Source organism: Equus przewalskii, chromosome 15, assembly GCF_037783145.1.
Source record: "Equus przewalskii isolate Varuska chromosome 15, EquPr2, whole genome shotgun sequence".
In the NCBI taxonomy this organism is placed as follows: Eukaryota; Metazoa; Chordata; class Mammalia; order Perissodactyla; family Equidae; genus Equus; species Equus przewalskii.
Genome location: NC_091845.1, coordinates 48,828,529 through 48,840,735, shown reverse-complemented (window position 1 = coordinate 48,840,735; position 12,207 = coordinate 48,828,529). Strand labels below are relative to the sequence as shown.

At 45.0% G+C, this 12,207-nt stretch overlaps 1 protein-coding gene across 2 annotated transcripts in view; it reads left to right on the top strand.

The window, feature by feature from the left end:
- CTDSPL (CTD small phosphatase like) overlaps positions 1-9,870 on the top strand; it is a 111,621-nt gene extending 101,751 nt beyond the window's left edge. For both annotated transcript variants that reach the window (XM_070577272.1, XM_070577271.1), the window contains 2 exons: positions 2,494-2,679; positions 6,592-9,870. In XM_070577272.1, coding sequence (XP_070433373.1) covers positions 2,494-2,679; positions 6,592-6,717 — 312 coding nt within the window. In that variant the 3' untranslated portion in view covers positions 6,718-9,870. The remainder of the gene's footprint in view (positions 1-2,493; positions 2,680-6,591) is intronic.
- Positions 9,871-12,207: the final 2,337 nt, after the last annotated feature.

Genomic DNA, 12,207 nt, shown 5'->3' with positions numbered 1-12,207 from the left:
AACCCCACCTACCCAACATTCTGCCAGGCCCATCACCAGGCCTTAAAGCATGAGCCAGTAGAGAGGGAATCCAAAACCTAGGCCTTACTTTTGCAAACTAAAAAGAGAACGTGGCCTCAGGGAAAACATGTTCCCCAGTGGGTACTCTTTCAGATGAATAATACCAAGACTAATTGCATTGTGTTGTCAATGGCTCTGCTGACAGTGCTCTGGCGTGCTGAGCAGCCTGAGGTGATAACCAAAGAAATAACAGATAGGAAGATTGCACTGGTGTCTCTGGATTGAGAGTTGTTTTTCCTTTGGCACAAGTGAAAACTCTCTTCCTTGGCATTGTCCCCAACACGCACTTAAACCTCCTTGTTTGTTCTTTCTTCCTGGACTGCTCCCACCTGCCCCTCTATCTGTCTCTCCAACCCTTCTCTCGCTGCTACTCCAGCCTGGCTCAGCCGAACCAGCTCCCAAGTGCAGCTTTCCAGCCTCGTTCCTCCCTGATGCCCAAGTTCTGTTCACAGGTGGGCACTGCCCAGTTTTTGGCCCTGGGCTCAGCTCCCAGCCAGCACCATTGGTGCAGTAGACTTCCTGGCTTGCTGCCCAGGGGCCTACAGGAACCCTAAGCTAGCTGTCAGAGCCCTTCAACATCTGCTTCCTCATCTTAGTTTTTGTAATTCATTCATTCACCCAACAAATATTTACTCAGTACCTACTGGGTTTTGGGCACTGTACTAGGCACTGGGGATGCAACAGAGAACAAAAGTGACTAAGTCCCTGCCCTCATGAAGCTTACATTCCCCACATTCATCTCTAAGGCCTGAAGCTCCCAGACTCAGACACTCCCTTGAAAGATGTATGCCACCACCAGTGTTAATGCTTATGAGGCAATTAATCATCTTTTCTATCTAGAGTCAGCCCCCTATAACACACCCACGTGCTGCTTGCCTCACCAGCAGAAAACTGCAGCACCTTGAGCTCTTACTCCACTTGATCAGCAAGAAATACAGTCTGCTTCTGGACTTTGCCTCCCTTAGGATGTCTCTGGAGAGAGGAGGACTTTCCTGTGGAATCCGACCTGCTACTTGTAGCCCTGTAGCCCTGCATCCCTGCAGCTATGCCAGCATTTGCTCTGCACTCAGGGCCTGCTATGTATTCCACTGCTGGCTTTCCAACACCACCAGCCTCAGCTGCTTCCTGTCTCACTGGCAGAGTTGCTGGGCCCCTAGTGACACCTGGTTCTGCCCCTCACTTTGGTCTTGGTGCTGAGGCCTGGCCTCACATTGGGCTTGGAACTGCCACTCTTGCCTCCAGCCCCAGTTGCTCAGTCTGGCCCAGTCTTTTAAACATCTTCATTTATGAATATTTTCCCTCAGGGATGACCCCTGTATTTCTTTATCCAATCTAGCCCACTATGGGGAAAATTCCCTAGGCCATGAGAGAGGGCCAAGCAGGATGACCCCCAAACTCCCTCCCATAAAACTCCTGGGCTCCAAGTAAATGGAAGGTGGGTATCTGGACAGCATCCTGTGACAGTCAGGGGCTGGGCTGGCCTAATTGCCCAGAGCACCTCTAGAGGGCAGTGTGGCCTCATGCCTCACAAGCCAAATTCAAAGCGCACTCATTCATTCACTGATGAAACTAGTATTTATTGAGCCCCTACCATAAGGTGGGCACTCTGCAAGCTGGTAGTGATATCATGGTGGACACGGCAGGTAAGGCCTGTTCCCTGACAAGTGAAGAGAAACTAAAGTAACCCCAGAGAGTGACAAGCTCTGTGAAGGAAATTACGGTGAGGCAGTAGAGTATCCAGAAAGGAAGATGCGGGAGTACTCTAGATAGGTGCTAAGGGAACCCAAGATCTTAGACAGAGGGAGGGGTTCATGCAGAGCTGAGAAGAGAATGTTCCATGTAGAGGGAACACTGGTGCAAAGGTTCTGACCATTTTTCAAAGCCCGTGTGGCTCAAATGATTTGAGATGGAGCTGAGTGGTTGCAGAAATCTTGCAGCTGCAGCCATACGGGATATGGTGGCAGCAAGGAGTGTGGGCCTTATTCCAAGTGCAGCGGGTAGACAGTGGAGAGCTTTAAGCAGGGGAGTGACGTGATCTGACGTGTGTTTTCCAGCAGCTGCTCTGACAGCTGTGAGGTGAATAGGCTGGAAAGGAGGCCCGAGGGGAAGAGACTCTTTAAGAGGATCACACAGCCACCCCAGGCCAGAGATGACAGAGGCCTGGACTAGGGCAGTGACAATATAAATAGAGAGATGCAGATGTTTTTGGAGATGGAACTGAAAAGAATTTCTGATGGATTGGATATGAGAAGTGAGTGGAATGGAACAATCCAAGATGTCTTACGTGCATGGAGAGGAAAATAACCGGGATGCTACAACACATCCAATTATTTAAATCCCTTTTTAGAAAAGTAATATGGATCTTGCTGCAGTAGGTTAGGATTTCCGGGCTCTTTCAGGCACCCAGCCTTCATTGTGACACCTGCTTTCCAGTATGCAGACCCTGTGGCTGACCTCCTAGACCGCTGGGGTGTGTTCCGGGCCCGACTCTTCAGAGAATCGTGTGTTTTCCATCGTGGGAATTATGTGAAAGACCTGAGTCGCCTTGGACGGGAACTGAGTAAAGTGATCATTGTCGACAATTCTCCTGCCTCGTACATCTTCCATCCTGAGAATGCAGTAAGTAGCCCCAAAGAAAAAGAACGCAGAGCTCCATCTGAGCGCTGTCTTGCCAGGCAAGCAGCGCTTTTGTACCTTCAAGCCTGTGCAAGTTTTCTTGGCCTTTTCCTTGGTGAAATCCCAACTCTGCCACTTAGCAATTGTATAACATTAACCAAATTATTTAACCTCACTGAGCCTCAGTTGCCTCATCTGCCAAATGGAAATTATATGAATGCTGATCTCATAGGATTGTTAGAGGATTCGGTGTGGCAGTACATGAAAAGCCCTTAGAACAGTGCTTGCAATGGGTAAGTGCTCGATGAGCCTGTGTCTTCTTAGCATTTTTAGCAGTGTTACTAAGAAGGGTTCTGTCTGCCATTAACCTTCTGGAGCTGGCTGCTGCCCAGGACTTCATGACCCTGTAGACTCAGAAGGCCTAAGTAACCTCTTCAAGAGAAATATTTCTTAAATGGGAATGAATAAAACACTTCAATAAGGTCTTCACATAAGTCTGCCAGGCTTTACCACCTTATAATGATGTCTAAAATATATGCAATGGGAACATTCTTACGTAAAACTCCCTGGAGCGTGGCAGCTCTTAGTGCCTACTCACTGGGTGCAGCACAACCCTCAGAGCAAGAGAGAGATGCCCTCCGACCTCCCACGCTATGTTTCCAGTAGGAGAGAGATCAGCCAGGCCCACTGGTGACTGCTGACCTCTCAGCAGTAGCTGCCATCCCAGGTCCTCAGCTCAGGCAGCTTTCCCTGGAGAGGAGACTTCCTCCCAAGTGCAGGCTTCTCAGACTCAACAAAAGCCCACCCAAGCCCCTTTCCATAAGTCCAGAACTCTGCTGCTCCACATACAACAAAAAAATGAGTTCAAACTAGATTCACTTGGTGTGTAATCATTATTTTAATAAACATTCAAAGTGTACTATATTTAAATATGTTCATTTTAATGAGTTAATCAAATTCTACATAATGCATTTTGTAATGTGTCTCTAACAGATAAGGATTATCACAATTCCATATCACATCTGACAAAACTAACATCTTAATATTATCTAATATCCAGACTGTGTTCATATCTTCCCTGTCATCTCAAAATGTTTTCTTACATTTGGATTGTTTGAATCAGAATCCAAACACGGTCCATGCATTGCTTTGGTTAATATGTCTCTTAATTTTCTTATAATCTTAACACTTCTCCCACCCTTCTTCCTTTTTCTTCGATGCTGTTTTTTTGGTGAAGAAATTCTGGTTCTCTTGAAGAAATTTCCTGCATTCTGGATTTGTATAGTTGCAGCCTCATGGTGGCGTTCATTATGTTTCTCTAGCTACCATATTTCCTTTAAACAAGTTGTTAGATGGCTACTACTTGATTCGATTCAGGTTCAGGTTTTTTTCAACAATGCAATGTAGATGATATTGTGTACTTACCATGGTATCACATCAGGAGACATATCATGTTAAGTTGTCCCACTTCTAAAAATTTTAAGTTGATCTGTGAATTCACGTGCTGTTAGCCTGATCCATCCATTTTAAAATTCCCCATCAACCCTTCACCTAAAAATTTGAGCAGTCCTGGGGCTGGCCCCGTGGCCGAGTGGTTAAGTTCGCGCACTCCGCAGCAGGCAGCCCAGTGTTTCGTTGGTTCGAATCCTGGGCGCGGACATGGCACTGCTCATCAGACCACGCTGGGGCGGCGTCCCACATGCCACAACTAGAAGAACCCACAACGAAGAATACACAACTATGTACCGGGGGGCTTTGGGGAAAAAAGGGAAAAAATAAAATCTTTAAAAAAAAAAAAAAAAAAAATTTGAGCAGTCCTTGAGATCATTGCCTACATCCACTATTTCATTAGGAATTGCAAAATGGTGATTTCTAAATTCTATTATTCTTTCTGCATTTATTGGCTAGAATTCTATTTTTAAAAAATGAAATGTTTGTATAGGGAAGTCAGGATAAAGTCTTGGTTCTTTTTCTTCAATTCTGAAACTTTCAGAGTAATGAGTTTGTGCTTTGGCAACCTCTAAAAGTAACCAATGAATTTTTTATAGGTATCATTATGAACTCCTGGATTTTTTTTATTTTTACAATTTAATCCATTTATTATTCTTTTGTATGCTCAAGTGTTCGCCTTTGGCCAGTGGACAGCTCTTCAAATTACAGTAGGCTTTGATAGCATCTTGCTTTCTGGTACAACCAGATGTTCCCAGCTCATCTTGTCTATTTCTTGCTTCAGCTCTGGAATCAGCCATTTTTCTAGGTAGTCTGGTTCCTATTAGTGGAAATGGTATATAAAACCACAATTTAGGTCGTTTCTCACTGTTACTGTAATTCTCTTTGTTTCTAGCCCTTTCTACTGGACAAAGCTAAAATATACTTTTTTTTTTTATTGGCCCCAAGCTAACATCTGTTGCCAGTCTTTCCTCTTTTTTTTTTTCCTCCCCAAAGCCCCAGCACATAGCCGTATATCCTAGTTGTGTCATTTTAGTTGTTCTACGTGGGATGCCACCACAGCATGGCTTAATGAGCGGTTTGTAGGTCTGCACCCAGGATCCAAACCCATGAACCCCAGGCTGCCAAAGCAGAGAGCGAAAACCTAACCATTTGGCCATGGGACTGACCCCTAAAATATTCATATTTTTAGAATGCAAACTAAATCATAAATTCATATTGGTTTTTTCAACTCAATGTTATAACAGAGTCTTTATTTAATTTCTTTGTTTTTCTATGTGTATCTCCTCTTATGCTGAAACTCTTGATTCCTAAAGATATTAACATTACATATTTGATTTATTCTATGGTAGATACTTAATAGTTTCAAAATAGCGGTACTAATGTTATTACTGATGATAAGACAATTGAATGCATTTAGGGTTTTTTGGAGAAATGCAGAGACAGAACACTATGTTTTAAAACCCACTTGAACTAATTGTCTGTGTGGTTGTGTCACCACCTTTATATACACCTAGGTTCATTTTTTTATTGCTTTCTTTTTCTTAATGGTTTAATTTTATTTTTATTATGTAACACATTTACACAGTTCCAACATCAAAACTATTAACAAAGATAAATTCAAAGAGGTCTGGTGTCCATTTCTGTCCTCTCTCCTGTTCCTGCCCCTTCCCCTAGAAGTGGTCATTTTTTTATTAATCCTTATCGTGTTTATTTTTTTAATTACATAATGAATTGTTATGTTTCTAAGTGGTCTTTAGATTTGTAAAAGGCCAAAAATAATACTTTTAAACTTTTTTAGTTTCCCCAAATTTCTCTTTAAATCTCTTCTTTGCACCCCTGGCTGTCACGCACTACTACCCCTCCCCACCCCTGTGTCTAAAACTAAGGAAAAGTTCTGTCTTTGCCCATGGCTTCAGAATTTCCTGAAATTTTATACTTCTCCTTTCAACTGACCACAGCTAAGCATGGGAGGAAATTCTCCACTTGTCTTTGCCATGCAGCTTGGCATAATGGCCCCAAGTGGAAGCTATCCTGTGCCCTATTCATTGGCTCCCTGGTGTTGGTGGTTGGCAGATAACCTCTGGCTCCAGGTGCTGTGAGGTTCAAGGAGCTGGTTTGATGCAATGGAAAGAGCTTTTTGAAATTGGCAAGTAGCAAGGCCAGTTCTCATATATTCCGCGCTCTGGCCACCTTTTCTATGGCAGGAAAACAAAATAGATAAATGCACGCAAACTGGGTACACTAAACTTTGCCTCCTGAGCCATCTCCTGAACCAGGTAGCTTTGGATTGATCTTAGCTGGGACGAGGGAATAAACAAAATGATGATGATGATGATGATGATTTCTGGATACCTCTCCTCCTTACCAAAGAAAATGTTGGAACTTCAGGGACCCAGTCAGGTTGGGAGCAGCCCCCGGCCCTGGAAACAGTTCTGCTGCCCCCCACCACACACTGTCTTCCAGGTGCCTGTGCAGTCCTGGTTCGATGACATGACGGACACAGAGCTGCTGGACCTCATCCCCTTCTTTGAGGGCCTGAGCCGGGAAGACGACGTGTACAGCATGCTGCACAGACTCTGCAATAGGTAGCCCCGGCCTCTGCCTGCCTCCCGCCTGTGCACTCTGGAACCTCTGGCCTTGGGAACCTGCCTGGCCTCAGCTCCCTGGGAGCTGAAAGTGAGGACACTCCATACTCCAGACCACTGGGTGAATGTGGCCATACCTACCTGTTTTATTTTTTAAGAACAGAAACAACTATTTTAAAATGAACTCTTTTAACAAATTTCATAAAGGGACATGCATTTTACTGGATTTGCTTTTCTTAAAACATACCAAAAAGAAAAAAATGGAGGAAAAAAAAAAAAGCTTGATATCTATCAGACTTCCTTTCAACTGTCCTCCCCTCCAAGCAGACAACCTGTCCCCTTCTATCCCAGCTCAGAGCAGCTGACCCAACTCAGAATCTCTTTCCTAAAGGATGAAGTGCCTTTTTGAATGTTATTTTAAGCTGAGAGTTAATTTTTCTACACAACATATTTCCAGACATCTTTTAGTCTTTTATTGTCTTAGATTCTCTAAGAAGATAAATATGACAATTTTCTAGAACCTAGGGAGCAGGGGGTGGCGAGGGATGGGAGCGAATCATAGGAGCCTGTCTCCCGACAGGTGTGACTGCTCTGACAACCTGTGGCGCGCTGCAGGGTCAGGCTCCTGATGGGAGGTTTTGTGACTGTGTCAGTGTCTCCATTCGTTTCTGACCCAGTTTGGAATGTATCTGCAATTGTCTGGCTCAACAATTTAGGAAACAATAGAGTCTTTTATATTATTATTATGATTTCTGACGGTGACAAATCTGTCTCGAGGTCACATTTTCCTCTTTAAAGGTGGCATCATGTCACTTCTGCTTTCACACTACTGCCATACTTCTGTAATTTTTTTGCGTTGTTGTTTTGGGTAGAGCAGTTATGAGAGACTCTAAAACCCTTGGATATTAAAAAAAAAAATCTGTTTATTGATTTTTAAATCTTTCCTTTCCAAAAGCTAGATACACACGGAGGTGTTTGGGAATTTTCTTTGCTGCTACCGCGCTGCCACCAAATGGAATTGACCAGCGGCTGTTACACTGTTCTTTGCCACTGTGCCTATGCTCAGAATCTGCTCACTGCTAAGCTGCAAACATGGACAGGGTCAGAAACATAGGTGTCCCACCCCATTGCAGACTGCACCAGCTGTATCTTGTCCCTGGCCCTGGCCATGGGAGTTCAGAAGGGTACAAAGACAAAAGGGCCAGCGTACCACACAGGTGTGGCATTAATTTTCAACTGCAGTCAACATCAGATCCTGTGATAAGCTGACTGTTCTCTCATGAGAACCTGTGGCCTCAACCAGCCACCACGCTGATGTGGCCCAAGTCCATCTCTTGGTCTTCTCTTTTGAAGCACAGCTTATTTCTGAGCCGAGGGTTGGGGAAGCCCCTCTAGATGTGAGGCTCATCGCCCCAAGCCAGGGAGAGGCTCTCTCCCTGAGCCAGGGCTCCTTCTGCAGCCTTTCCCAGTGAGATGTTTTAAGCAGTGCCATGTTCCTTGTTCGACAACAAGGCAGTCTATAAAGTCTTGCTCTTAAAAATAATTTAAAAGAACCCTTTTTTGTTGGCACCATTGCCTTAGTCCTCTGTGGGTTGGGCCTCTGCCAGAGTTCTGGTGGGAGCGACTGGCACTAACAAGACTGGAAATTGGGGGTTGAAGTAAAATTTCTTTTTTGCTTTCATTCATAAAATAATGAAGCCAGCTGCCAATCACGTCCTCCCAATAGCACTTTGGTGTGTGGACTGCCGTGCATTCAGAAGAGAAGTAAGTATTCAGGGGTAACCAGGTCTCCCAACATTCTGAGTGTTCCAAACCCGGTAATCCACATGCCAATTAAAATAGAAACAGCCCTTGTTAGGCATTACCATAGATAATGACAGTTACATGGCAGATCTGCACATGCCATAAACCTTGATTTAGAAGACCAGTCATTAATGAACCCTCTGCCTTAAATGTCATGAATGTTGCAGTCAGGTGTTTGTCATCTGTTGAAATCCACACAGAAATCAGTCCTGATGAGAGCCTTAGACCCTTACCCATGCCGCCTTCCTTGTTGGCATCACAAGGTCTTATTTGGAATAGGGGGCAGAGAGGACTGAAAATTCTAGAATATTTCAGGGGAATCAAACCTAGGAATATGCCCCACTTCTGACAGATGAAGTAAAGACACTTGGCAGGCTTGAGCCAGATGTTCACCTAGTAGTTCCTGAAACCGTGAGTGCCATTGCACTAACCCAGTGTGGAGCTGTTGGGAATGGAGCCCGGTTCCTGCCACCACAGACACAGAATGTCTCAGGAGGGCCAGCACACCTTCTGAGGGTTCTGGATTCTGTGCACCTTATTTGACCATACTCCAAAATCCTGTTTTTATTTTAATCCTTGATTCTGCTTTATGTACATATTCAAAATATCTATATCTATATTTTTAATCATATACATGTAAATGAAGCAATAGAATTCTAACATAAGGCCAAGAAATGAGATGAATGTTTGGGGTTTATGTTTTTTAAGGTAAATACGGGTATTGTTTTTAATTATTACCTTTTATTAAATTGTGGGCTTTAAAACCTAATGAAACTTCTTAACTATTTCTATGTGCCATATACTTCCCATGTTACCAAAACATTCCCCAACTCTTTAGCCAAAAGAGAAATCTGACCTCCTGAGATTCCATGGTCCTTTCTGTACCGGTTAAAATATAGTTTCCTGGACAAGTATTTTTTACATTAAGATCTGGAACAGGGTACCTTGGGTCATGGACTCCGGCCCCTGTGATGTTACAACATCTCTGGCCAGGCCTCGAGTGGAGGTGCCCAGGCACATCCAAGATTGTTACTGCTCTGTCTTTCATTGCTCTGGAATCCTACGTGTTGGTCTGTGGTTTCACCCATTAGCTGTTTGTAAACAATTCATTTGTATAATAAAAAGGAACACCACCTGTCATGGCTGATGGTTGGTGGGGAAGCTCCTTTGACATGGTGCAATTTTGATGAGATGACTTTGGAGACATGAGGATGCCCTAATGACACTGTCTTGTCATGGTTGCAGCATTTGAACTTTTGATATAAAAAAGAAATCTGTAAGTGTATATAACCTGGCAACATTTTACACCCCTATATTTTAAAGATGGCTTTCTAATAAAATCCAAAACAACACAGCCCTATGGTCAAACACTCGTGACGTTTGTGCCTCTGCTTTTAAAGGTGCTGTGATGAACAGTTGGCATGCCAGGGTTCAAGAAGAGTGGATGGCTTGAAGTGCTTGCAGTTACCTGTGCAAAACTGACTGGCTGCCTCTGTTCCTATTTTACTGTAAATTCGATGGTGTCTGTTCCTGTTGCATTCTCCAGGGAGCTTCTCTGCAGACTAACACCCCCTCAAGTAGTAGAAATGCTGGTGTCTGGGTGGTCCTGGATTTCTTTTGGACATTTGAACATGATATACAATCCAGCATTACTTGGGAATTACTACATGTGGAATGTGCACGTTTCCAGGGGCAAGCATTTTCAGTCAAGAGGTTTGCAATGATTTCCTTCCTGCCAAAAATAAACACATGAAACTATGCTCTCATGGATGGACTGCTTCTCTAGTGCAGCGCCTCTCCTCACTCTTTTTTCTATTCTCTCCCCCTGCACAGCCTCCTGCCAGCATTTTGGGTCTCCTGGTGTCCCAGCTTCTGGAAAGCAGGGGTGGATGAGAGCAGGGCTGCAGGATCCCAAGAGCCACAGACCTTGACCCCAGGGGAAGCTGGAAAACCATTCTGCCCAATATTAGGCCCTCTGGCTTCATCTCCCCAGACAGAGCAGCCTGGCTCACCCTCCTCTCACAAGGATTCCAGCCCTACCAACAGATTTCCTAATGCAGTCCCCACCTCATCCCATAAGAGGCACAGGCATTGTGTGTGCTGTGTATAGAGCCTAAACCCTTAACGTTTGGGCCCACTGGCTGAGATGCTGTGAAGCATGGCACAGAATCAGAGAGAGGGTAAGGATATACGGACAAGTCAGTTTCTCACAGTGGGACATCCTACTGACATTGCCCTCAGCCCAGCCCCTCTGTACATGAAGGTACGAGGGGCAGCAAGTCCCCCTCTGCTAGGGACTCCGGGCAGAGCTTTGGGCATGGCCTCACCACACTCAGGACTCCTTCTTCATAGTGATACCTAATTCAAATAACAAAATCAGTGTCATCAATCTCATCAGATAGGTTTATCCCCATTTTGTGGATGAGACAACTGAGGCCAGTGAGACAATGGTTTGCAGTCTCTGTTCTATCACAGGGATACAGCGTCCTACTAGGCATATATATTCATCCCAAACAACACAAGACACAGTGTGTGTCAGCCCAGAAAACCTACTATTTACCTAGAGACAAAACCCAAAATCTCTACAGCTAGTCTGTGCCAGGTACCTCTCAGTGAAGAAGGTGGCCAACCAGAGAGGTGACCCCAGCTTCCTCCCCTGGTTCTGGACTCCTAGGCTGTGTCCCTCTCTGTACCTCCCTCTCTCCTTCCCTCTGCTCCCTAACCCTCTCTTTCCCTCCTGTCACCTCTGGCATTGCCTGCAGACCCCCAACTGCTTCACATCTTTGCATACAAGCAAATAGACGGTTGAGAATTGTGGCTGCCCCTGAAGCTGAGGTGTCCCAGTGAGTGTCCATAGATTCTCTGAATAGGTGGGAAGGAAACACAGGTCATCAAGAGATCACTTATTTGAGACTTGGGCATACTGAGATTTCACCTCCTGATGTTTTCTTGTGTGAGCAGTATCATCTCTCTGTAATCCAGGACCAAGGAATGATCAGAAAGCTGGGGAGGGTAGGCAAGGAGTGGCTGGGAAAAGCCAGCTTGAGAAGACAGTCTGTTGAGCTTATGGATAAGGGGTGCACTGGGCTTGGCAGTCCTCCGAGTAACCTGGGATGCTTACGTGGCAGATCTCCTGTGCCAGGGCTGCCCGTGGATTAGCGGGCTGCTCAAGGCCTGGAGCTATCAACTGGCATGGCCATCAGCCCAGTCTCCGGGGAGAACACACTGAACCCTCAGGAGGAGGATATGTGAGCTCCAGAGTTTTCCACGTCAAGCCTCCATAACAGCTCCATCTCCCAGCTCAGTGATTCTCAGTTCTGAGTGGCCAATAGGATCACCTGAGGGCTCTTAAAAATACAGATCCCTCAAGTCCACCCCAGACCATTTAAACCGAAATCTCTGAGGGTGGGCATCAGATTTGTAAGTGCCCCAGATGACTCAAAGGTACAGCCAGGGCTGAGAACCCCTGATCTGATGGGCTATAGAAGAAAAGAAACAACACTGTTCTAAGCCCGACACCTAGGTATGGCAGAGGAGTTATGGGCAGGGCTTAGGGGACATGACATGTATTGCTTTATCTCAAAGATGGGTCATATGTGTTCATTGCTAAAAATTCAAGAATCCTAGAAAAGTACAGAGAAAACCTCACATGGGCACTGGGAACCTTTCCCAAGGCAGGGCTGAGGAGAGG